General features: G+C 39.6%; 1 protein-coding gene across 1 annotated transcript; it reads right to left on the reverse strand.

Moving 5' to 3' along the window:
* Positions 1 to 3,949: 3,949 nt before the first annotated feature.
* LOC104612321 (uncharacterized) lies at positions 3,950 to 24,248 on the reverse strand. The gene is made up of 8 exons (XM_010279705.3): positions 23,874 to 24,248; positions 23,605 to 23,729; positions 23,438 to 23,475; positions 18,766 to 18,876; positions 18,376 to 18,455; positions 5,836 to 5,872; positions 4,844 to 4,885; positions 3,950 to 4,301 (listed from the first exon to the last, which is right to left on the reverse strand). The coding sequence occupies exons 1-8, from the start codon at positions 24,165 to 24,167 to the stop codon at positions 4,231 to 4,233; spliced, it is 798 nt and encodes a 265-aa protein (XP_010278007.1). The 5' UTR covers positions 24,168 to 24,248; the 3' UTR covers positions 3,950 to 4,230.
* Between the last annotated feature and the right edge of the window lie 3,518 nt (positions 24,249 to 27,766).

Consider the following 27,766-nt stretch of genomic DNA (forward strand, 5'->3'; position numbering starts at 1 on the left):
AAAAATAGAAATACATATAAAATATTATAATATAAATAATAAATAATATATATATGTATGTATGTATGTATGTATGTATGTATGTATGTATGTATGTATGAATATATATATATATATATATATATATCAATCGGTTCGACTGACTGCTGATTTTTTTTATATTTGTTAACTAAAACTGAATCGATATCTTTGCTTTTTCAAAAATACCAAATCGACCAATTTAATTAACTAAAATTTTTTATTCGGTCTCATTGGTTCACTTCGGTTGGGGGTGTTTTTCACACATGCATGGGCAATGGTGCGAATGTGAGTGTATGTACGTGCCACACCCTATCATTTTCCTCTTTGACCGTTTGTTTTTTAACCATCGCTTGGTTTGAACATTTGAACTTTATTTTTTAAAATGTTTCTCCTTCCTCTTTTGTTGTGTCTCTTCGAACTAGTGCTTATTCCGGAGAGACACATCTCTGTTTGTGAATGGACATCTCTATGTCTGTTCGGGTGACTGAAAGCACTCTATAAATAGAGTGTTGGTCAACTTGATGATATAGTGGTTTGTGGAGGTCTAGTAAGCAAGTGCATGTTTATCAGTAGCCTGTAGGCTGTTTTATCTTGTTGACCGATTTGCAATCACTCAACTGCACCATAAGGGACAAATGCAGTTTTAAGGAGAGTGACCAAGTGGCACGACTCAACCCTCATTTTTATTATAATTCTTAGTTTACAACAATAGTTCTAAAACACTGCTACGAATTGGTTTTGGAAAGCATTCACTGATAAGTTCCATTTTGGCTTTTGTTACTATAATTTGCAACAATCTTAAAATCACATTATGGAACCTATCTCTTCTACCCCCTCTCATGGGAAATTGGATACTGTTAAGAGTCTAAGATTGAACATTTCAACAGAACCAATTATAAGCATTGGAGACAATGCCTTCTATTTGTCTTAGAACAACTAGGGGTAGCCTCTACTTTGACTGAATCAAACCCAATGAATATGGAGGAACTAGCCCATTCAGTTGTTGCACAACATTAGTTCATTGCTAACCACCTCTACAAGAACCATATCCTAAATTGCCTGTCCAATGAATTGTACAATGTTTATTATTCCTACAACTTTTCCTATAAAATTTGGAATGCTTTGGACAACAAATATACTCTAGAAAATGCCAATTTCTACAACTTTTCCTATAAAATTTCTTATATATATATATATATATATATATATATATATATATATATATATATGTGATTGCCAATTTCTTGCATTTTACCATGAAGGAAGACATTTATGTATTTGCCCAAATAGATGAGTTTCAGGTATTTGTAGGGGGAACTAGTTAAAGAAGGCATGACATTGTCAGATGAATTTATTGCCAGTTCTCTTATAGAGAAATTGTCACATACATAGAATAGTTTTAAAACTAATATGAAACACAAGAGAAAGGACACAACTTTGGATCAAGTACTGGTCTGAATCTAAATAGAAAAAATGAATAGAAAGAATAATGAAGTTCAGATTTCCAAAACCAACTCAATGGAGGAAATGACTACAAAATTCAAAAAGAGATTAAATGTGAAAAATGACCAAAAGTTTATGAAGCAATAGAAGAAACGGTAATGCTTTGTATGTGGCAAATCTGCGCACTACAAGAAAGACTGCCGCCACTGAAAGAAGAAAGACTCTAGGAAACAAAAAGTCAACTTGATTGAGGATATTATTGTAGCCATGATAATCGAGGCAAACTTTGTTGATAAATCGAAGGAGTGGGTATTGGTGGACAGATCCAGGTAAGTAAGCTCTGTTAAGTTTCCTAAAGTAGAAGGAAATGAACTTGTCAGATGGTTGTCAAATATTTTTAGGAATAGTTCAGTCAAACCAAAGATGAAGGAATGGGCCTAGTAAGATTATTTAATTGCAATGACATTTCTATAAGAGACTTCAAATTTTCGTAGAGGTATAGAAGGAATAGGTTGGTCAAGTTACATTAAGATATTGGAATTAGCCCTATAAAATTATTTGTGTACACAGATAGTATTGTGACTTAAAATTTCCTATTTCATGGGGTATAGGACCAAATAGCTATTTCTCATAGAGGGACAAAGCTGTGAGGCTGCTCAAGTTATCTAAAGACGGAAGAATGCTACTGGTGATATGGTTTTGATCCAGATACAAGATTTTGAGACTTGTTAATAGGCCTAGTTCTGATGATATATCTCCGGAAAACTGATTGATAGACAGATCAAGGTGGGTCAATTTGGAAAGATTGTACAGATAGGATGGAATGGTGCCGAAGAGCATATTATTAGTAAGATGAAGATGGATAAGGTTTGGAAAGGATGAAAATTTGAGGTTATGGAGTGTATTTTGTAATTAACTTTCTTACCTTGGGGAAAGTTACCAACATTTGGATGGAATAGAATTGTCCCTTTTAATAATGGCTTTTTATGACTAAAATGGTAATTGTCTTATTTACCTGGGAAATAAAAGAATATGGGCAAGTGCATTTACCTAGTAAGTATTTCTCGTGAAACATTTACCTAGATAAGTCTTCTCAGAAAGCGAACTGGTCAATTTGTTCAAGTTTTTCTAAATCATTTGTAGGGTGTTCATGGGTCAGTCTGGTTCAGTTGCAAGCATTTTGGCCAACCAAACCGACCTCTTGGGTTGGTAAACAGGTAAACCAAAACCAACCAATCATAAGGGAAAACCGGCCTAATCATGAAGGATCAGTTTATGACAATTTCTTGGTTTGATTAGGTCGGTTTACTGGCTTAAGATGGATGAGCGCCCCATTGGCGAGGTAGATTTCTACCATGGTTGCACTGTTGCACCATCAGAGTTTAAAGAAGAAATTAGGGAAGAAAGCAGAAAAAAAAAAGTGAGACCAACACACTTGGAAACAAGGAGTTGTAGGAAGAATGGAGATAGAGAGAGGGGAGGAGGCGAAGGAAGAAGAAGAAAAAGGGCTTTGGGCTCTGAACCTAACCTATTGTGGCTTTTCTCGAGGTGGCAGAGTAGTTGGCTGGTTGCATTGGTCATTGGATATATTTTTGAAAATATGACCAACTTGATCTCACAACCCCACTGTATCATATTAAAAAGAAAGGGGCATTTCTGTAATTGAAATTCAAAGTTTTAGTTGTATCAGGGGGTGGAGAGTTGTGACGCATTGAATGCCTTCAAGCATCTAATAAGTCAGCACTTGTTTCCTACCTTGAAGCCTTTTACAGCCTTATCACCCTAAACAGCTAAAACTATTAGGGAGAAGTGCCGATCAGCCCAGCTCAAAATTTACTAGCCACAAAGTACATGGGGAATGCATCCTGACCGTGAATTGATGCTAAATTCACGGGCAGGATGTGGTTTATAGGGAGGGAGAGGGCTACTCGTAGGGGGTGGCTGGAATTCAGAATTCTGCATCGTACTTTACCCAAACTATTAACCTAAATTAAGCTATTAAAAATAAGCCAAGTCGGTTCAGTTCACTTCAATTTTGGTTTTCAATTTTAAAAACAATAACCAGTCCGACCAGACAGATTGTTCAAATTCATAAACCAAAACCCACCGGTTTGGGTTGGATTAGATTGGTTTGGTCAGACTCATGAACAGCCCTACTCATTTGCCACCACCCATGCACATCCAAAGTATATTGTGATTTGGATTTAAGATTTCTTAGTTGACAACCGGGTCAATTTATATGTTAATGGTGAATGATTCATTACTTTCTAAATGCTTGTTTAGGAAATGACAATGAGAATATCTTTTTCTTTTTCCATTTTTCTTTCTTTCACAGTTGATCATATTTGCGGTGGGGATTGAGATGAACTTTTAGAAAACCACGAAGGGGAAAAACCACCTAAAAGAGAAGAGACATAATGGTATAGCAAGCAAAGCTCAAAACCTAGTTGAAGTGATCTGTCAACTAGTATTCAGTGTGAAGATATTAGTCTCGGGTAACTTCATGGCCCTGAGTGGATTTCAAAATTATGATGTTGTGAAGAGCCCAAAGTTGCTGGATATACAGAATTGCCACCTCAACTAAAAAGTTGGATGTGCACAGCATCGCCACCTCAATAAAATAGCTCGTTAGGGCATAGTAATATCTTAATATTTCAAAGAATTGCAAGGCATTGAGTTTAACATGTAAACCACCAACAGTGGGAGCAATTCCACGAGGAAAATGAATATTTGTCATGAAGGATCAGATTCTGGACTACATTCTATCTAGAATTCCCCTTTCCTTCTAGATGCTATCTCTGAAGCCCAAGCTCTCCCCACACCAGTCTGGAACTTACCTGCAGCCAGTACAGCAATAAAAGAATTAAGAAAAAAGACTACAAATTGTAACTATAGAAACTGTCATCACTCCCCCTCAAACCGGGTATCACCCTTTTTTGAGAACATCAACAACCGGCATATCTGTCTGAAGCAACAAATGCCAAACAAACTTCTCTAGTAGTCACTCTCTCTCTCTCTAATAAAGTGCCAATCAACAAAGCAATTAAGAAATCGCTAAGTACTACTATAAGAAACATCAACATCTTTCACCCAAGACAACCCCTCTGTTTCGAAGGGGTGGGAGGGGAGGGAGTTTATCCAAATCTAGGAAGCATGCAAATGTTTACAAATTTCCATGTCTAATGGAAGCAAGTATTCCTTATAGCAAATGTTAAATGCCTTAATATCATATATCACAAAATCCAACAGTTATTATGAAAACCTATTTTTCCCCTGAATATTTTGGATTAGATTTACTCACTGCCTTACTATCGTGAACTTAAAATAACTCTAATTCCTCATAAACTAGCTAATTATGGAAACAACATAAGATTATTACCAGCAGTTGACTGGAAAAACTCATCCAAATCGGCCCCTTGCTCTGTACATAGGAAAAAATAATGTCAGTTTTCAGATCACTTACAGCTAAAAGTAAGATGCTACTTCCCTATTCATTAATTTCAATGGTAGTCAATATCTCCTTACACTCACAGGTGCAAACATATAGATAGATATATGCAGACTAATTTGTTTCATGAAAAGCTCTGGTTTTTGCATTTAATTTCAGACTAGAAGGTTTTACTTAGAAAGCTTTTTTTTTTGAGAAAAGGTAGAGTATAATTGTATTGATCAACCGGTCCTTAGTACAACGAGAAACTGTACAAAAACTGCAACAAGAGGACCTCAAAAAAAGGCCACCCTCAAATAAGTACAATCAGTTGTATCCTCTTTAAAACCTGTGTGTATGGACAACCAGCTCCTAAGAAGCTCTATAGCCCTGTTAATGACCTCAGCTTCCGAGGAGGCTTTCTGATCAAAAGTCCTGCTGTTCCTTTCAGCCGAAACTGCCCACAAAATAACCAAAGGAATTGAGGACCAGCATAATTTCCCCTTCTTTGTCATTCCAGATATGTGCCAAACCTCCAAGCATATTCTATGTTAGTATACCTATTTCAATTGATTCTTTGGATGCCGTTTTTATCTTACCTCTCACATGAACATGTAAACAAAAATTATGTTCAGTAATGTGTAGACTTAAGTCTTTTGCATGGGCCAATACCCTCTTTGACATCCCAACTGGCTAAATCAATTACAAGAAGACAACAGGAAAAGGGTCCCTTTTATTGAATAAATAAATGTCTAAAGTTATGGTCCGTGAAAAATTTTTAGTTTTCCTTTCTTTGTTTGGAAAAAAATCACAATTAAAAAGGGAAAAAATGTGACAGACAGAGAGAGGGAACAATTCTTGATTACATTTTCCAAGGTTCTAATATAAATCTACAAATTATGTATGTTCTTCAAAAAGTCAACATAGATGTAATAAAGCTATACCTTTTTCATATTCCAAGGCTTGAAGTATCATCTCCACCTGATAGGATCAAAGAATTTATAATTATCACCTTATTTAAAGGGATACCCAGGAAAATAAAGAAAGCTATTTCTGAATGCATTCTTTAAACAGAACTGAATAATAAAATAAAAAAGCAAAACTATAAGCAGCATTTCACTTCCTTCTGAAGTAGGAATTCAATCACAATGTCTTAAATACCAAAAAAGAAAAAAAAAATCACGATGTCTTCTGTAGATTGTTGACTGTCAAAATATGAAAGATATGCATCATTTCATTGATGACTTAAATGGCCACGTGAGCTTTGGGGTCAAGAGACTGTTAGGGCACGACAATGTTGTTCTATCTTCTTCCCTTTCATCTGCTACAGCACACTCTGATGCCAAGTCCGGTCCAAAGCTTGGTCAACAATGGATACCAAGAGAAAAACAAAAAGTGAAGGACCCGGGCATGGCAGCAGAAGATCACCCAAACCTGAGGTCCACTAGGGACAGATCGGAGGAGAAAGAGATGGTGAATGGAGGGTGGATTGATTTTGATCTCTCGAGGAAGAAGACTCTGATTCGGATACAGACTTGTCAATTGGCAGCCTGGGGCAAAGTGAAGGGTTCAAATATTTGGAAGGGAACCTTGATATTTTGGCATTCTTCACCGAAGAGAAAAAGGCAATGGAAATCTCCCCTATTCAATGTCAAACAACAGTAGTGAGAGATTTAAAAGATCCTGAGAATGCTCTGGATGTTGGGAGTTAGACCAAGTGTCAAACTTAGAAAAGAAGAGTCATTGCCTAATAGAAATCATGAGCAGGGTGTCCATAAGGCAGGTGCAAAGCACCATAAATGGCTGAACAAGAAAACACTGGAAGGAAATAAGCCACAGAGCTCTGGAGGTGGTTCACAAGTTGTTCCTTTGACAGGGAACTGCCAGCAGCAATCTCATTCTATAGAAGCCAGTAATCCCCAGCCCAAGTTATAGGAAAAGGATACAGTTCCCTCTCCCTTGCCACTCTCAGGTAAGTGTGTGCTTTCAGTTTTTGATACTGACTTGCCTGCAGCTTGTGCTCCAGGTCCCCAGCTTGGTCTAAAGCTGCCAGCCTCGTGTTGAGAAGGATATCAGAGGGTTTAGTATTGGATCCTTAGCCAAGGACGAAAGGGGGAAAAGAATCTGGGAGTTAATTGAGCAGTATTTGGAGGAGACAGAGAAAGAAAGTTCTAATGAGCTGGAGAGTCAATTGGGGGAATCTGCAACTGACTCAAGAAAGGATCAAGTGGATGAGGAAGTGTCTGCAAGTGTGATGTTTAGAGAAGACTCAGTAGCAGAGTTTATGGGAAAACTTGGGTGTAAGTTAAAGGATCCAAATGATTTGAAAGCTTTTTAAAGAAAGAAAAAAGGAGGAAGAAGGGAAGGTGAGGAAGAGAAAAGTGGCTGAGAGACTTAGACTGGATGTGGTCGGTGATAGGGAGTTTAGCGAAAGAAAAGGAATAAGAAGAGGAAGTCAGAAAGGGACTGTAATTGGGGGAAAAGAGTAGCTGTAGGTTAGATAGAAGATAGTGAATTGGCCATGTTTACAATTTAGCAGAGTGTGCTAGTATTTTGGCTTGTTAGATTGAGTCCCTTCCAGTCAAATATTTGGGACTCCCGCTGGGGGTGAGTGGCGGTTCCTCTGCAATCTGGGACCCAGTTATTGAGAGATTGGAAAGGAAGTTGGCCTCTTGGAAGGCAAAATATCTTTCTTTCGGGGTAGGGTGACTTTGATTAAGAGTACTCTCTCCAATTTACCTACCTACTTTCTGTCTCTATTCTTTATTCCTAACAAGGTTGCAAATCAGATTGAAAAACTTAAGAGGAGTTTTCTTTGGAGAGGCTGGGAGGAGGAGAAAAAGGTGCACCTGGTTGAACTGGGAGCAAATTTGTCTCCCCAAAATTGAACGGGGGTTGTTAGGAACCTGCCTAACTCAGGGCTCTTCAAGGGGCCAACCTCCTGAATTCTTGGAAAAAGAGAGAGAGAGAGAGAGAGAGAGAGAGAGAGTTTAATGCTGAAAGAATCAATGTCTTATTCCCTTTTCTGCTCTACTACTTATACTGTTTTACAATCTTGATTGTCTTTCTGTTACAGTTGTTGCAAGTGGATGGTTAGTTGTGCTGACGTGGCCTCCTCTTGTAAAACTGATTAACTGCTTTCTGTTGGTCTGTTCCAGCAGTCTTAACAATCCCCCCTTCCTTTAGAGCGACCTTGCCCTCGAGGTCTAATGTGGTAAAATTTGATTGTAGATCTAAGTAGGATTCCCAGGTTGCATCCTCTTCGGGGAGGTTAGACCAAACAACTAATGCCTCTGGTATGACTCTGCCACTCTGGCGCACCCATCTGAAATCAATGATCCGGGCTGGCTCAGTTTGCACTTGTCCTTCTTCTGAAAATGTGGGAAGACTTGTAATGACTCCCGACTTCGGCCCCTTCTTCAGTAAGGAGATATGGAATACAGGGTGCAGTTTTGATGTTGCCGGAAGGTCCAGGTTGTAGGCCACTGATCCTATTCTCTCCAGGACTTTAAATGGGCCAAAATAGCGCGGGCTGAGTTTGTTCCACTGTCGGCTTGCAACTGAAATCTGTCTGAAAGGTTGTAATTTGAGAAACACCCAATCACCTACTTCATATTGGACATTCTTGTGGTGTTTATCATAGGTGTGCTTCATCCATTGCTGTGCCTGTAAGAGATGATGTCTCAGTTCCCTTAGCACCTCATCTCATTGCGTTAGCTGTTCTTCAACAGCCGCTACTGTGGGGGTTCCTTTTTCATAAGGAAGTAGAAGGGGAGGGTCCCGAGCATATAAAGCTCTGAAGGGTGTCATCCCCGCGACGCTATGGAAAGTGGTGTTGTACCACCATTCGGCCCAGTGGATCCAGTTCACCCATTGTCTTGATCGATCTCCCACGAAGCATCTCAGATATGTTTCGAGACTCTTGTTAACCGCCTCTGTCTGTCCATCAGATTGGGGGTGGTAGCTAGTTGACTTGAACAGTTTAACCCCGTGTAGGCGGAAAAGCTCAGCCCAAAAATGACTGATAAAGATAGGGTCCCTGCCTGATACAATTGAGTTGGGGAGCCCGTGTAGGCGCACAATTTCCCGGAGGAACAATTCAGCAACTGTGGATGCTGTAAATGGGTGTGATAGAGGTAAGAAATGACAATATTTCGTCAGTCTATCCACTACCACAAGGATAACTGTTTTGTTGGCAGAAACGGGCAATCCCATGATGAAATCCATTGATATATCATCCCAGACTTGGGTTGGTATTGGGAGTGGTTGCAAGAGGCCTGCTGGTGTTGTAGTGGCCGACTTGTTTTGTTGGCATACTGCACACCCGGCTATGAAGTTCTGGATAGATGTACGCATGCCTTTCCAATGGAATTGTGTGGTGATGCGCTTTTGTGTTCGTAGGATGCCGGAGTGGCCACCTGTGGGTGAGGCATGGAATAATTCCAGGAGCTTCCTGAGATGAGTAGAAGCTGCTGGAATTTCCAGGCGTCCTTTGAAGAAGAGTAGATCATTCTTAATGGTGTACCCGGGGTGCAATGAGGGATTTGCCAATACTTGGGCCTTCAACTGCTGTAACTCCTTATGGGATTGGGCTTCTTTTCGCAGTAGATCCAGGAGTGGAGAAGTTGGGGAAGATACTAGTAACTGAAATGATTGTGGGTGTCGTCAGAGGGCGTCCGCCACCCGGTTAGCAGCCCCTGCTTTGTATTCAATTCTGTAGTCGTACCCCAGTAGCTTGGATATCCAGCGCTGTTGTTCCGGGGATAGAACTGATTGATCCAATAAGAACTTCGGACTTTGATGGTCGGTCCGAATTATGAACTGTCTACCGATCAAGTAGGATTGCCAGCATTGGACTACTAAGACCATTACTATTAATTCTCGTTCATAAACTGATTTAGCCCACTTTTGTGATGTTAAGGCCTTGCTGAAAAAGGCTAGTGGTCGCCCCTCTTGCATGAGAACAGCCCCAACACCTTGACTGGAGGCATCACATTCAATGATGAAGTCTTTTGTGAAATCGGGCAGTGCTAATGTTGGAGGGCTCGTAACTGCCTGTCTCAATTGCTCAAAAGCTTGTTGGGCCTGGGTTGACCAATTAAAAGCGTCTTGTTTCAGTAATTGGGTCAGTAGGGTAGCTATTAGGCCGTAGTTTTTGATGAAGCGGCGGTAGTACCCCGACAGGCCCAAGAAGGCCCTCAATTCTTCCACACATTTGGGTTGCGGCCAACCCATTATACTGGAGATTTTATCTGGGTCAACCGCTATAGTCCCCTTCTCTACAACATGTCCCAAGTAGTGAACTTGGTTTTGTCCAAAGGAGCACTTGGACTCTTTAGCGAACAACTGGTGGGCCTCAAGTGTTGCAAGGGTGACCTGTAGATGATTCAGATGTTCCTCCCAATTGGGGCTATAGACCAATATGTCATCAAAGAAAACAAGGATGAACTTACGTAAATATGGCCGGAATATGTCATTAATTAATGCTTGAAATGTGGTTGGAGCATTGGTCAGCCCAAATGGCATGACCAGGAACTCATAGTGGCCATCATGTGTCCTAAAAGCCGTTTTGTGAACATCCTCCCTATGTACCCTTATTTGATGATAGCTAGCTCGTAAATCTAGTTTTGAGAATATGGTGGCTTGACTGAGTTCACCAAGCGGCTCATCAATGACTGGTATCGGGAATCGGTCTTTAATGGTGATGCTGTTAAGGGCTCTGTAATCAATACAAAACTGCCACGTCCCATCCTTTTTTTTGACTAATAATACTAGTGAAGAGAATGGGTTGTGATTGGGCTGTATTATCCCTTGCTTAAGCATTTCTTGAACTTGCTTCTCGATTTCAGATTTTTGAAAGTAAGGGTATTGGTAGGGTCTTACATTGGTCGGGGCTGATCCGGGCATGAGGGGGATGCGGTGGTCATGCTCCAGGCGTGGTGGCAGTCCTTGGGGTTCTTTGAACACGCTGCCATAGTGCTGAAGGAGTTGTTGTAGGCGGCTTTGGAAGTCTCTAGGCCCATTTGGGCTGCTGTTAGCTAAAGATGGGCTGGTCCAATTTGAGTCCATGTGCATGAATATGGGTTGATTTGGATCTCCTCTTTGCTTTGTTAGTGTTGCAAGACTGATGGGCCTTGGACCTTGCATGTTTGCCCTTGTAAATGGACTGTAGAGTTCCCTGATGTGAAGTCCATGGTGAGACGGGCCCAGTCACAGACCACAGGTCCTAGCTGTCTTAACAATTGAATGCCTAACACCATGCCCGCTCCACTGAGATGGAGAGGATATAGGTCCACCGCAAACTGATGACCTTGAACCTTTAGTGGTAGGCCCATGCAAATGCTATTGCAGGATAGGCTATTACCGTTGGCCACATGAACTGTAAAGGCCGTTGTTGGTTGAACCGGAAGTCCCATTTTATCCACCAAGACTTGAGTTATGAAGTTAAGGGAGCTGCCACTGTCTATGAGGATTGACACTTGGCGTCCTAGGATTAGCCCTACAACTCTCATTGTTTGAGGGGACGCAAGTCCCGTAAGGGCTTGTAGAGATATTTCAGGCGTGCCATTGGATTGTATTTCCCACCCTAGGTTAAATTCTCCGCAACTGGTGAGGTCGTCTTCCTCTTTGGCATCTGTTTGGAGGAGAAATGCTTGTTGTTTCTTGCAGTGATGGCCCGGCCCAAATTTCTCTTTGCAGTTGTAACAGAGACCTTTGTCTCTGCGGGCTTGCATCTCTGCCCAGGTCAGCCGTTTGAAAGGAACCAGTGGGCCTGGGCCCAATATTCCTTCCTCCTTGTTTGGTGTTGTCATCCTTTATTGCTCCTTTCTTGCTCTTGGACCCCATGGTCGTTGCACCTTTCTTGCTCGACTGAACTTATCCTCATACAATCTTGCTAGCATTGCCGCATTGATGACCGAAGAGGGCAGCATCGCTTTCACTTCCAGTCGCAGTTCTTTTAGGCCACCAATGAAGCTTCCCACCAACGCCTTCTCCGTCCACCCTTGGACTCTCACGGCCAGCCTTTTGAACTCCATTTGGTAATCCTTTACTGATCCCACCTGTCGCAGCTTTGCCAAATTTTCATCAAGATCTTCGAACCCAGATGATCCAAAACGGACAGTCATGCCGTTCGTGAAGTCTGCCCAAGTTTGCCGAGGGTGCCCCCTTCGGTACCATTGAAACCAGAGGATAGCTTCCCCTTCAAGATGCGCAAAAGCCAGAGCTACCCTATCTTGCCCAGGTGTTTCATGGTAATCAAAATACCGTTCGGCTCTGAGAATCCAGGGAGTTGGGTTGCCGCCTGAGAAGATGGGGAAATCGATTTTGGCTATTCTCGTTGCCGCCCCTGTTCTGCGGTTGTTTTCATTGTTGCGCTCTTCTTGGCTTCCTCTGTCATTGTTCGTTGCCCGCTGCTCCAGTCGAAGGAGGAGGGCAGTGAAACCTTCCTTCATTTCTTTGAGATCTGAAGACATTCAATGGATCTCTACCTCCATCTGATCCACTCGAGTGTCTACTGACATGTTTCTTGTGTTGGTCATGCTGGCTCTGATACCAAATTGTGAGGAACCTGCCCAACTTAGGGCTCTTCAAGGGGCCAACCTCTTGAATTCTTGGAAAGAGAGAGAGAGAGAGAGAGAGAGAGTTTAATGCTGAAAGAATCAATGTCTTATTCCCTTTTTTGCTCTACTACTTATACTGTTTTACAATCTTGATTGTCTTTCTGTTACAGTTGTTGCAAGTGGATGGTTAGTTGTGCTGGCGTGGCCTCCTCTTGTAAAACTGATTAACTGCTTTCTGTTGGTCTGTTCCAGCAATCTTAACCGGGGTTAGGTGTAAGGAAGCTTAAGTCTTTTAATTCTGCTCTCCTCTGTAAGTGGATTTGGAGATTTATTGTAGAAAATGATGCATTGTAGAGATCTCTCATTGCCAGCAAATATAGTGTGAATTGGGGCAATTGGAGAACTAGGGACCCTCCTCCCAACTGGGGTAACTCTCTATCGAAAGGGATAATGAAGAACTTTTCAGCTCAGGCTGAGGGGGTCTCAGTTAGGGTTGGTAATGGTAATAGGACCAAGTTCTGGAAGGACCCTTGGTGCTCAGACGAACCTCTTACTAAGTCCTTCCCCCTCCTCTTCCAGTGTGCTTCGAATCAAGAGGCCTCAGTTGTAGAGTGTTATAGTATTTCAGGTGGTTCAGTTCTTTGGACTCTGATGTGGACACGTATTGGGAGCAACAGCAGCAATGATCCGGTGTTCTCATCCTATCCAATTCGGCAGCAACAGTCTTATCCATTCAGCATATTAGATTAGACTATCTTGTTATTCTTATCTTATTAAGTTAGTAGATTAGATTATCTTATCTTATTAGATTAGGATTAAGAGAGACTTATCTTATTAGATTAGGATTAAGAGAGACTTATCTTATCTTATCAAGATAGAGTTGGAGGTCTCCCTATTCAGCAAGGAGTCTCCCTAAGAGCAGGACTCTTGTAATCTCCTATTTAAGGAGCCACTATTATTGAATAAAGGCATCCAAAATTTCAGTCAAAGAGAAGAGTAAAGGAGAGTTAGGGTGATCTCTTGGACAAATCACCCCTTAGGTCGCCACGATAGGGTCAACACGCAAAGGGAGGGGCAAGGGAAAACTAGAGGTTCTCCCCGTGGACCGACCCGTGACGAGATCCTACGCCCGGGCCCATAACAGACTCCCTCATTTCGAAGGAATCTTTTTGATTGGGAGGTGGAAGAGGTTGTGAATCTGTTGACCTGTCTTCAAAACCAAGAGTTGGATTACAGCTCGGAGGATAAGTGGCATTGGAAGTGGAACTCTGATGGGGTGTTTTCTGTTAAATCTTTGGCTGCTAATCTCAGTAGGAGGGATGTTCCTGATTTCCCAGATTGGCAAGTGTGGAATCCCAACAGCCCAACAAAAACCAACTTTCTAGTTTGGACTATGGCTCTTTATAAATGTCTTTCTAAGGAGAACCTTGTGAGAAGGGGAATTCAGGTTTCGGACTTGTTTTGCAGTCTATGTGGGAGTATTGCTGAATCTACTGATCATTTGTGTATCCATTGTCCGTATTCTGCTCAGTTGTGGAACCATTTCCTCAGCTCTTTGAAGGTTTGTTGGGTGATGCCAAGGTTGGTTAAAGAGCTGTTGTGTTGCTGGCAGCTTATGGGTTTGAGAAAGAAAAAGAAGACTGTTTGGAAGATGGTTCCAGTTGCTGTAATTTGGTCCATCTGGACCGAGAGGAATAGGAGGATTTTCAGCAATAAGTTTCTAAGTTCGGAAGAGTTAATTCAGAAGTCAATGGGCAAGCTGATATCTTGGTTGTCTGTGGCTGCAGATTTCAGAAACTGTAATGTGTCTGATGTATTTTTTTCTAGCTCTTGATGGTTAGTGTATTTGCTGGTTTGATCAGTCAGCCTGTTCTGGGACTGATCTCAGCCTCTTGTGTGTAATTCCTTATCAATAAATATTACTTTTCCTTTTCCAAAAAAAAAAAAAAACGTGTTCTAGGAATATGATAAAATTTTGGGAACATAATTGGATTGGGAAGTTGCCTTTTTTGGTAAGTAAAATGATTTTATTAATTAATAAAGATCAATGAAGGAGTACATAGATAATGCTTCCCTCAAGAGGTGCGAGATGCTACCTCAAGAAAACCCTCAGGCCTTGTTCGCTTTTTAGTAAGTTACTTACCCGGGTAAGTGTTTCCTGGGAAAGACTTACCCGGGTAAGTGCATTTACCTATATTCTTTTATTTTCCATGTAAATAAGGCAATTACCATTTTATCCATAAAAATCCATTATTGAAAGGGGTATTTTTGTCCCATTGACCAACTTTCCCCCCTCTCAAAATCCAAAAAAAGAACGCCTCCTCAAAGTTACAACATAGCCCAAAAGAGTTGGTTCCCATGCACCAGGTTTAGAAGGGCCAAAGCAAATTGGGTCGAGAATTTTAAGAAGCTAAGCAACACATTGGAGTTCAAAATCTCTCAAGTCTCTCCTAAAACCCAAATTCCAACTAAAAATAGAAGAATGAGTAGAGTTCACAAATCTCCAAATAGGTTAATTTTTAAGAAGAGTAACGAAAAACAAAGAAGGATAAAGATCCTTGAGGGTAGAGTTATCGATCCAAACATCCTCCCAAACAGAACCTTGTCTCTAGAGCACATCACGCCTTACTAAGCTAAGGAACTAGGGAAGAATGCTATGTATAGCCTTCCGCAGAGAGTTTAAGGTAGCCCGCCAAGATACACCAGCATCCCAACCATTACCTACATCTCCATGAATACTCTCCACAACATCATGCCAAAGTCTATCCCTTTCCAATGGCCACCTTCATAGCTATTTGTCCAACAAAGTTGTATTCTTCTTCCCCATGTTACCTAAGCCCAACTCTACCTACTCCTTCCTTTTACACAGTAGTTCCCATCTAACCAAATGATCCTTTCTATCTTCATTAGGCTCCCACAAGAAGTTCCTCATGATCTTTTCTACTTTCAACACCTTTCGTTGTGGCATCCTAAAGACAAAGAGGAAGTATATTGGAAGGTTCGCTAAGGTAGCTTTTATCAAAGTGAAACGACCCCCGAGAGACACATCACTCTTCCAAGCTGCCAATTTCTTTGCACAACCAAAAGATTTCGCTACCCCATCCAACTCCTAGTCTTCCAAGTTTAGCCCCACAACAAACTCTTCTCAAAGTTGATCTTCAGCTTAAAACAAGTTCAAACAACTTTATCACCCATTTCAAATTTCTTGCCTTTTGTGTATCCCCTGTCTCACAAAAAAATGGTCGTATCATCCGCGAATTACAAATGGGTTACAACTGTACCCTCTCTTCCTATGCTCCATCCTCTTATTAGATCCAGCCTATCAGCTCTCTCATAAGTCTACTAAACATATGCTCTATCAAGGTAAAAAGGAAGGGGATAGGGGGTCCCCTTGTCTAGTAGGAAAGAAGCCTTTAACCACAACATTAACTAGAACCGAATAATGTCAAGTTTTCGAACAACCTTTGATCCAACTACACCACCTCTCTCCAAAGCCATAATTCCTCAAGGATTCTAGTAGGAAAAACCAATCAACCATGTCATAAGTTTTTTTTCCAAATCCAATTTGCACACAAATCCTTTCTCTCCCCTCATTAGCTATTAGGATTTGGTCAATAATTTGTCTTCCTTGGATGAAAGCCCCTTCAATTGATTTATTAAGTTTGAAAGGGTTACTCTTAACCTCAAAGACAACACTTGGCTGCAATTTTGTAGATGCTCGTCACACCAATGGGCCTAAAATCTCTAGGTTTGATGGAATCTCCCTTTTTAGGTATCAAGAGCTCAGGGCTAGAAAGGTAGAATTTACCCCTGGACTAATGAAATGATCCTCAGCAAACTCCACAAAGACCTCCACAAATCTGATTTGATAATGAGCCTTGGACCTTGGCAACACCTTAGCTCTACTTCATGTAGGTACATAGTAGTCACTAAGACCATCAGAGTACAGAGGGTGTCAAACCAACACTACATCGATGCCTGCAATGAATCCATAACCCATCGCACGTTTGCAATGAGTTCATAACTCATCGCAAATCTGCGATGAACTCATACCCGAAATAGGTTGCGATGAGCTTTGGCCTACACGGATCTGTGATGAATCTTAGACACGCGTGAATTTGTGATGAGCTTTAGACATGTGCGTCTTTAAATTACGCGTGTGACGGGACGCCTCGTGGGCCTAGTAAAGGCAAGCGATGCAAATAACGACATCACCGCGCTACGTTAGTATGAAAGGGCCACAAAAAGAAGTAGCATGCGTAGAGAATCCTTAAGGGAAAGGAAACCCTATCTTCGAAGGATCTCGCTGGACACGTGGCAAAACCCCAATAATGCTCCCTTAATAGTCAAACATAAAGGAAAGATCCCCTTTCCTAATAGGAAAGGTCTCCTTTTAGATCCTTCTCCTTATAACCTTAGGGTTCTCTCTATATAAAAGGGAATAACTCTTCCCTAAAAAACAGACAAGATGAGAGAATCTGGACCTAGGGTTTCTCAAAAGGGGATTCTCCCTTCTCTCCTCTCTTCTTCTCTCTTCTTCTCTCTTCCCCATGTCCTCTCTCTTTCCCATTGCCTTCTCCGGACCTTCAGAGACTCAACCATCCGCCAACGGGAGCCCACGTCATCTACACTTCAAATTTTACAAAAGGTTGTGTTGGATCCCTCTAATTTGGACTCCTGAATTTGGACCCTTTCCCCTTCTGGTACTTTCATTTGTGTATATTTTTTCAAAGCTTTAGCTCAACCTTCAAAATAGTCATGGGCAACCTTTTCCTATTAAGGATGTTTGGGGTAAACCGGTTCCACCAAGGATTGGGTCTTTCTATCGGGAAGTCTTCTTGGAAAGAATTAACACTTCTGATCTAATTCAAAGAAAAGAGCCTTATTGGTTCTTATCTCCTCACTGATGCTTGCTCTGTAAGGATAATGGTGAATCTTGCTACCACTTATTAATCTCATGCCCCTTTGTTTCCTCTATTTGGGATTGGTTTCTCTCTTTGTTTGGTTGCAAGTGGACTCCTCCATCTAACATGCAAAGTCTCTTTATCTCACAAATTGGTAGTTGGACAAAGACGAGGGGAAGGTTACTGTGGAGATGTACAAAATGCTGTGATTTTCTGGACAATTTGGGAGGAACAGAACCAAAGATCTTTTCCTGAAAAGGAGAGGAGTATGGAGGTAATTATAGAGGTAATCATTGCTAGAGTGGTTCACTGGGTGAAGATCTTAGCCTTTTTTTTTTTACTTTTGCCTTGCTGAATAAATAAAAGTGGCAGACTCAACTCCTAGTAGAGCTATTTCCCATCAATTGTAGTCTCCAGCCTCAGGTTTCACTAAACTGAACTTTGACAGCAATAGTGAAGGTAACCCTGGGCCTTCAAGGATTGGAAGAGTTTTCAGGAATGAGGATAGTGTAGTAACTGCTTTGTTTGTAGGGCCAATAGGGGAAGAGGACTCGCTCTGAGCTGAAATCTAGGCAGTCTTAGAGGGTGTAAAAAGGGCTAAGGAACTAAATGGTAGCAAATTGGTTGTTGAAGGAGACTCAAAAGCATGGTGTAAAATGTCACTAATTTCTCTAATACTTTCACGACATATTTCTATTTCTATGGGCACCGACACAAAATTTTACTGGAATTGGCATATTCCCCAATGAACATTATGTGGAGTACAAGAGATAGCTTCAACAACATATTTCCATCTCTACTTCCATGAGTAGCGATATGAAATTTTACCAAAATCGACACATTCCCCAATAAAGACTACCAGCACTATGTGGAGTACAGGAGATAGTATTATAACATAAGTTGGTGACAATATTGTAGAGAAATCACTCAAGGAACATAACAGTGACAATTGTTTTGTAGTTTAAAGTATAAAGAATTTCAAAGGTACAGAGAAATAGGAAGATGAAAGTTACAATACCTTGTCAAAGTCCTTGACAATCTTAGCTTCTGGAGAAGAATTCTCCTCATACTCCATCCACAACTCCCTTATTTCATTTGCTGCAAAGGTTCAAGATTTTATTAAAACCAAACTCCTACTATATTTCAATTAGTGAAAAGACTATATAATTCCCTAGTAACTGCATGTTCAGATCCATAACAATATATTATAATAGAGTGCTCTATTCTTCAAATTTCCACATTTAGAACAGTAAAAGATTCTAAAATGAAAATTACTTATCTTGTCAGACTATCATTTTCTAAGATAGAAAACAAGCAGAGGTATAAATTATTTGTCCCTACAAGAATACTTCTTGACCCTTCACAGAACATTCTACAGTACTGACTACAACTAAAAGAAAAACAATACCTCTTGACCCTCCGCCAAGTAGTTTGCACATGTGATCAAGTGCTTCCTGTTCCATTCGGCTTTTTTCTAGCTTTGGTACCCCATCTGAAGGAGTGATATCTCCAACAATGGCTATAGAAGAATTAAGAAGGCAGAGGAAATAACACAATTCACGAATTAAAACAATGCTTCAGGGCACATGATACAGAAGCCAAAAAAACGTACAATACAGTCTCTACGGAAAATACAAGAAGATGCCTAGCAAGGAGTAGAATATGGTCATTATGACATTAATGGTAAGTCAATTTATGAGAGAGATTTGTTTGGATCATGCTTGTTCAATTTATGAGAGAGGTTGCAGATATGCACAAACCATACAGGAATAAGGGATTTTTTTATGAATAGAAATAAGGGAAAATTAGCACATGTAAATAAACTCCTAATAAGAACTAAAAATCATAACCAATAAAAAAGAAAACATTTACAACAAATATAGATATCATATTATAAATATACTTGGATATTTGTTTTAATGCTTCAATTGCTATAAGTATGATAAGTGCCATGCAATTACCAAAGCACTACTCATAAGAACAAAAAAAGCATTTAGAAATTAGAATACCTTGTAGGGATGCAAGAAAGAAAAAATTATGAGGGGTTTTCTTTGGGAGTCGGGAGAGAGAAGAAGAGATCACTTGGAAAAATGGGAAAAGTTGCAGAAGTAAGGAAGAGGGAGGGTTGGGTATCGGAAGCGTGAATAAGAAAGAACATAGCTCTACTAGGGAAATGGATGTTAAAGTGGTCTTTGGAGAGGGAGAGATTGTGAAGAATATAGCATAGTTTTTGAATGACTAAAAAGATATTTTGGGTTGTATTGAGCACTGGCCAATTACGTATTTGGGAATGTCCTTGGGGGCAATCTTAAGAACTCTAGCTTCTAGGACCCTATAACTGAAAAATGCAAAAGGAGATTGGATACTCGAAAGAAAAATTATATTTCTAAAGGGGGCAGACTCACCTTGATCAGGGCAACCCTTTCCAATCTCCACATTTATTTCCTCTTGGTGTTCAAAGTTTATGCTAAGGTGAGAAACTATTTGGAAAGAAACCTCAAAGGGGCTTCTTGTGGCATGGTGTAGAGAAGGAAAGAAAAAGATCACTTGGTCAACTGAAAGCTGGTTTGTAAGCCAAAGAAAGGTGGTTTGGGCTTGGTCACATAAAGGAAAGGAATCTAGCCTTGCTCAAGAAGTGGCAATGGAGAATGAAGGAGCCTAATTCTCTCTAGGCATCTATAATCAGCAGCATCATTGGTGAAGACGCTTTAGGCAGGGATAGCTCTTAGTTAATCCATCATTGGGCCAATCACCCTTGGAAAGGTATTACCCAATCCTTGCCTCTATTCTCAAACTTCATCAGTTTCAGTTTAGGGGATGGCAATCTCATTAAGTTCTGGATGGATCTTTGTTGGGCCACCAATCCCTTGGCAATGGCCCTGGTTTCCTCAGGCCTATCCTGTGATGTAAATGGCCTCATTAAGTTCTTTCCTTTTATCTTAATGAAATAGATACTAAAAAAAGAGGGAGAGATTGTGGCATGAGGTCATTTAAAGTATTCATGGCATATTAGAAAGTGACAATGTAGGTTTATTTAATAAGGTATGAAGTTTGTTCTGGGGACTCTATATGGTTTTGGGGAGGCTTGTGGCTTGGTAATTCTCCTCTCAAGGACATGTTTCACTCCTTGTTTCCTATCTCTATGTTTAAAAAGGTGTCTATTTCAAACTTCATTACACCTCCTATTCTTCCTTTAGGTCAAAGTTGGAGTTTTGGTTTTCGTAGAGGGTTAAGGGATGACGACTCAGTGGGCTATGGCTAACCTTTTGCAATACTTAATAAGGTCTACTTGGACCCTCCTAAACAAGATAGAAGAATTTGGGTCCCATATCCTAAGAGTGCCTTCTCTTGTGCCTCCTCTTTTCAGTCTCTTTGCCAGTCAGCCTCCCCCTAGGTTTTCCATGCTACTGAAGTCTAATGTAACCCCCCCCCCCCCCCACAAAGTAAGTGCCTTTTGTTGGGAAGTGTAATGGAAAGGCTATGTTATGTTTGTGCCTTGAATTCTTTGTAGCGACCTGCTTCATGAATCCACTCCAAATTAATTTGAGAAAAACCCAAAGGCAAAATTTCATAGTGGTTTGTGGTGGATGTGTAGGGCCTGTAGCCCACAACAAATCACCATTGGGGGTGCGGGAGCGCAGCCCCCCACGGTAGTATGGACCCAACCCATATTCATCTTATAGGTCCGAACTGAATACGAAGAGTCATGTATTTTGGGGGTTTCCTCTCTTGTATACAAAAGTCTGAGTCTTGTGAGAGATGAGTGAGACATTGGGTGTATTTGGGGCTTAGGGTTTAATGTGAGAGCACGACTCTGTATTTCTTCTCCATTACCTACTACATAGTGGATTTCTATTCCTCCTTCGCCCGTGGATGTAGGCTATAAGCCGAACCACGTAAATTTGTGTGTTCTCTGTGCTTGCTTTCTCTTTATCTCTGTTTTATTTTCATTTGAGTGCCATTTCGAATCTGTTTTCTTGGGTTTTCCTGCAACAGGCTAATACCTTGGACACCTAGCAAAAAAGAAGACCTTTCCTATGCTTATCTCCAAATTGGTGTATTCTTTGCAAATCCAACAGAGAGAGTTGTTAATCTCATTACAAATATTTGGAAATGATTGTTTTCTTTTCAAAGGAGGTAAATTTCCTCTTTGATCCTTCTACTTTTTTGTGGCTTAAGAAAAGGGGAAGAACCGTGTACAGATGCACAAGAGCAGCTTTAATCTGGACCATATGGGAAGAAAGGAATGCAAGAATATTCCTAGAAAAGGAAAGAAGCTAGGAATCGGTAAAAGAATGTATATTGATGAGGGAAATCCATTGGTTAAAAAGTTTGTTCTCACTATTCTCTTTTAATGACCTTTGGAGGAATTGGAGTGAGGTGGCAAGAAGTTCCTCTAGAAAGGAAAAAATAAACACAATTTGGAAGCCCCCTTTAGAAGGGTCTATAAAACTGAATTTTGATATGAGCAGCCAAGGTAATCCAGGCTCTTCAGGAGTTGAGGGGTTATAAGGGATAACGAAGGACATGTCCTTGTTCTTTTCTTAGGACTAGTGGAAGTGGGAGACTCTATTAGAGCTGAAATGTGTGCAGTTCTGCAAGGAGTTCATATTGCAAATGAGCTGAATATGAACAGAGGTCACATCTTGTGCCTCTCCTAGGGATGCTTGTACTGACTGCACATTTATTAATAAAAATTCATTTTTACTTATCAAAAGAATAGAAAAGAAAAAACAAATATTTACCGGTCAAAGTTAGGATGCAATGCAGATATTGGCATCTAATAGCCTCTCTTTGAGAAGACTCTTTGGGGGGTAATGGATTCATTAGGCCATCTATCAAGACCACCATGATGTGCTCCACATGGTTGACTAGTTTTGGAGGACTAGAAAGTTCATAAAGAGATCCAAAAGGTCCTCCAATAGAACCTAAGAGCCTTGGGGCATGCAAGGCCCCTCCTTTACTGACCAAAGAGGAATCCAATAACTCAAAGTCGAGAATGAATCAAAACACACCACCTGACTATGTTAATAACTAGAGAATCCACTTGGCACCACTCAGTGGTTTAAAAGACATGCCCAGGCCCACAAGCAAGGCATATTTCAAGGTATTTGTCTTGCCTAAGCCCAAGCACAGTCCCTTTGAAAGGTGTGCATCTAGTGGACCTAGGTGTTTCAACCTAGTTGTTCACTTTTTCAGCTAAGTGGTTCCCAACAAACAACACCCCCCCCCCTTGCTATTGTTGTTCTCTTATCCTTCTTAATACAAAACATTCTTTATCAAATTACATTTGATTCATAATCCTAAAATTACAAAACTAATTTCTTTATATATGGGGCCAAAAATTAAGAACCCTCGTATGGACTTGCCTCAAGGAGATGGATTAAAGGCACGAAGGATCAGTCTCACAAAATTACAAATACAAGATGTTTAACATCACAGTAGCTACCTGAATTAATACAATTAGGACAGAAATAAATAGGTTAAAAGTTTCGCATACTTGAATTGAGTTCTTGAATACGTTTTAGTTTGACTTTATTTCTACATTTACAGTTTGAATATGTTTTATACATTATGTTTATATATTATAATTTGAGCCCATACGCTTTTTAAAACATCTAGTTTCTTTTAAAATTCAAGTTTGCATTTTTTTTCTAAAACTTAATATTATTTTTAAGTTAATCTTAAATTCTTTTTAAATTTTGCATCTTTTGCTTCAAAAAGGTGCACACTTCACATGCAAAAAGCCCCTTGCACTTTTCCTACGCCTTGTGCTTTTAAAACACTGGCACCACCAAACTTTACCTCTAGATATTTTTTCCTGTATGATTGTATCAAAAGGATGTTAAAGCTAGTAATTTTAACATATTTAGACATAATCTGGGTGCTGATGTCTTGACCAAATTAGAATAATATAACCAACATTCCATGGTCAGAAATATTTGGAACGAATTTTAGTTTAAACAATGGAAAGACCCGGCCCAAGTAAAGTTACAGAGCTTAGCAGTTGGGATAAAATATTTTTTTATTACCAAAAAAAGAAATTTGAGTTATAAAATAAAAAAGATGCAGCTTCTCACCTTCGGCGATATCATGTACAATTGCCATTTTTAAACATCTGCAAGAAACAACAACCAGGCATTCACTGATCAAAAAAAAAACAGGCATTCTACATTTCTAGAAATAAGGCAGATAAAAGGAAACAATTCAATCCAAAATCCAAAAATTAACAGACAAAATCCCGAACCTGTCCCGGTCGATGCCAGGAATATCTGAAGCGATGAGAGCCATGACGCCCATTCGGTACATGTGATCGGCTATGGATTCGGGATCCTTAATGCCCCTACGAACCCATCCAGCTCTCTTTGTTGTCTGATCAAATCCAAATTCAATTAATCAAGAACCAAAAAAATGCTTCCCGTGCACTTTTCCATTTTTGCGTTCCTCAAATTCGCAAAGAAAGCAAAGCAATTGAATGAAAACCCAATAAAAGCTCCAGCTTTCGACCCATAATACCTTGAGACGGTGGCAGAGAGTGAGAAAATCGATAGCAGAAGAAGCGGAGGAGGTGGAGCATTCTTTCTTGGAAGAAGAAGAGGTGGAAGCTGCGTCTCCATTTGCAGAAGCTGCAGCTACAGAAGCATCTCTGTTGCTGATATCATTGTTGTTGAGTGGAGATGCTTCGGTTGCCATTCGAAGAAACTTCGTAGTGAAATTGGGTTTTCGAGGAGTATTGAACCTGACGAGTTCAGTGGAAGCGATGGAAGGGAGGATGAGTGAAGATTTGCAGACTACTCTGCTCCCACTCATATCTCTTTCTTTCTTTTCTTTTTTCTGAACCTCCCCCCGGGCCTCTGTAGCGTTTGTATATTCGTTTAATCGTTTCTCACTTTCCGTCTCTCTCTGTCTGTAGACGGAAAAAGGGCGGAAATTGGCCGGGCTGGGTCGAACGAGTGCCAACCTTGGCATTGGGCCTTATTGGCCCGTGGGCCACCATTCCCATTCCCAGCAACAAGTGAGTTGAACAATAATAATGCTAAAGCGCCCCACATCTTCAGCCACGTGGAGGAATTCCATACGCTATTCAAATTATCCATTGGGGTTCCTATAATTTCTTTGAGGAAAGGAAAATTACTGACATAGGCACTTACCACATGGACACTTCGGGTTGATTCTCGGTCGGGTTGAATTTCGGATTGGGTTATCAAATGTTAGACCCTAACCCTAAATGTTTGGGTTAGGGTTGATCCATGGGTCAATTTGGGTTATCTCAAAAAATAACTAGAATTTATAAAAATAAAGAAAAACTATATGAAAAATGCCAATATTAAAGGAATTAACCTTAAAATTCCAAATATAAAATAAAAGAACTTGAACATTTAACAATTTAAAGAGTGAAGAGTAAATAAAAAAAATTAAAGAGTGGAAACTTCTAACACTGTATAAATAGTCCCAATTAGACTTGACAATCGAGTTAACGGGTTGACCTATAACCCAACCCAGTTTTTTCCGGGTTGGGTCGAGTTGGGTCATTTTCAAATTCAGGTAGTTAAATATGAGACCCTAACCCTGCTTTTTTGGGTTGGGTTGAATCGGGTTCACGGGTTGGGTCCAGGTCTACACATGGTATGTGAAATAAAACCTTTACAAAAGTTTTTATCTAGGGCTGCGTTTGGTAAGAGAACAAATGCATATTTGCAAAGTGCAAAGGCAAAAGATAGCAGATATGGGACTTGTAAATTAAGGTGTTCATTGGTCCGGTTTAGTTTGGAGAAGATCTTAGCCAAATCAATAAATTACGGTTTCAGAAATCTTTAGACCAAACTAAACTATTTTAGTATAGAAACCAAATCTTCTATTATGGATGATTTATGATTTGATCCAGTTTCTGAAATGGCTTGGTCCATTCTATTGGACTTAACCCAATTAGAAATCCCAAATGACATGAATACCTCCATAAATAAAAAATATAATTCAACTATCAAATTAAAATATAATAAGTGTCACCTAATACTATAATATAAGGCTGCATTTGGCGAGTCTTTCCATGTGGTCTTTTCCCTCTTTATAAGTCGGAAAGACCGATTTTCAGTTTATTTCCATTTGGGGTACAGAAGATCAAACTGCCAAGAGTTGGAACGTCGAAAAGATGCGAAAAGCCCATTTTGGGCTGATTTTGGGAAACTCCAAATGAAGCTTTTCGCATCTTTTACGGTTTATTCTCGCACGGAAAGACTCGAGTCTACCAAACGTACTTCGAGCTTCTCAGATCTTCATGCAAAAGCTCAATGCTTCTTTTGACTGTCAGAGCTACCAGAAGATCTTCCCAAAAAGACGTGTCATTCGGCCCGAAATTAATATTCATACTTTCTCAAACATAAACAGCTTCTTAGGCATTAAATACAAGTTAAAAATTGAAAAAAAAAAACAACAATATCTTGGTCCTCTTGGACTATCTTAACTTGCCACCTGTCACATGTTTCTAGCATTTCAACACACCAGATGCGGGACCTAAATTGGGAGACCCATTAGGCTGAAAATCAGCTTGTATAAAATGTAAACCGTTCATGTTACTGCATTCAAAAAATGGAGATAAGTTTCTCTAAGAGTGAAGTAGTTCTATGTAGAATGTCAAAATTAGATGGTTGAAAGTTAATCTCATTAAACTGATTTTTTATGCATTCATGGCCTTAGTTGGCTTTGATTTTTGAAGCTGGGCTGTTTTAGATTGATTCTAGGTGTTCCAAGCTAATCAAACTCCAATGCAGCATATAAGGGAAATATATTATTAACATGGCTGAAAATCAGCTTGTACAGAACGTTAACAGCCCACTGCTGTTACTGCATTCAAAGAGATAAGTTTCTCTAAAAGTGAAAATAGTTCTATGTAGAATGTCAAAATCAGATGGTTGAAAGTCAATCTCATGAAACTGATTTTGTATACACCTATGACCTTAGTTGGCTCTGAGTTTTTAATTTGGGTTGTTCTAGACTGATTCTAGGTGTTCCAAGCTAATCAAACTCCTATGCAACAGAAAAGGGAAATATGTTATTAACATAGGTACCTTACTTCATGGATAATGCTATATCATATACCCCATTTCACTCTGTTAAAACAACCCAATATCACTCACCTGAACAATTTTAAAAGTATACACCCATGAGTTCTTATTAACATTAAATGTTCTCTTGAAACACAAGCATTGAGCAGTTCTTTTCCTTCAATTCCATATTTGGAACTTGATAGAGCTGGCTCTTCAACCTGTCAAATTGTATACACCCAAGCATTGTCATCCATATGCATTCAGATCTACTGTTAGACCCGCATGGATGTAGCAGATTGTATTCCAGAATGTCATATTATGTTTACTTCATTTTTTCTTGTTATCAAGTATTCTAGAGTTTAATTTTTGTCATACATCTGTCCATATGTGAATCATCAAACTATAAAGGCTTATACATCTTAACTTTTGCCCAATTGAATGACTACAGAAATATATTATATATGCATATATAATACATACGGAAATATATTTATATAATATAATCACATATACTTGTTTTGGTTTTGTTTACATCTTCAACCTTCAACACTCATTGCAAGCTTCGGTGTCAATAAAGAACAAATAAATCACTAACTGCTTGATTTGAACATTCATTTTGCATCAACACTTCCGTAGAATAAGCATAAAGTGGCAAAACTATGGACATACAAAATTAGAAAAAGAGGGACTCTTACAAAGAGCCCCCAATAAGTGGCAAGATGAAGGGAAGTCGAATGAGATGATTTTATCATGTCTAGATATCAATTGCAGCAAAAAACAAGAATAATCTAGTGCAATTTGAAGTTTCTACAAAGGGCAACGTATGACAATGAGGACTGGTGATTTATCTGATGTAAAATATAACCATTAAAGGAGTGGAATAGCAAAATCAGATTAATCAGATGCATATACATAACCTTAAATAGCTTGGGTAGGGGTAGTTCAGTTTAGTTGCATTTTTTTATTGTACCCACAATTAACACATTTAGTATCTAGGTCTTGACTTATTTGATAAAGTAAAGGTACTAATGCATTACTTACCTATAGGCTGTAGCACAAAGGTACAAATTGCTATAGTAGGAGTAGCCAATAAGCTAAATGAAAAAATGGTTACAAATGATATTTTTTTTATTTTTTAAATGATTTTCATTGTAGGAATGATTTATAAATGGATTTGTCAATGATTTTTTAAATTCATCGATCTAAAAATAAATTATGCAAAAAATGAACTTTTTTTAAGTTTTAGAAAATTTTAAAAAATTAAAAATTATATATTTTATATTCTAAATAATTTTCATCGTAAGGAGAACTATAAGATGGACTTATCAATGAAATATCAAACTCATTGGTCCGATAACAATGTAG

The sequence above is a fragment of the Nelumbo nucifera genome, chromosome 2 (assembly GCF_055504915.1).
Source record: "Nelumbo nucifera cultivar China Antique chromosome 2, China Antique-T2T, whole genome shotgun sequence".
Taxonomy (NCBI): Eukaryota; Viridiplantae; Streptophyta; class Magnoliopsida; order Proteales; family Nelumbonaceae; genus Nelumbo; species Nelumbo nucifera.

Excerpts from the sequence above, each read along its gene's own strand:
- LOC104612321 (XM_010279705.3), bottom strand. The coding sequence starts at position 24,167 with ATGAGTGGGAGCAGAGTAGTCTGCAAATCTTCACTCATCCTCCCTTCC. Across the intron at positions 18,877-23,437 it reads TGTACATGATATCGCCGAAG|CCATTGTTGGAGATATCACT; the intron begins GTGAGAAGCTGC and ends ATTCTTCTATAG. Across the intron at positions 4,302-4,843 it reads GTTTTTCCAGTCAACTGCTG|GTAAGTTCCAGACTGGTGTG; the intron begins GTAATAATCTTA and ends TACTGGCTGCAG.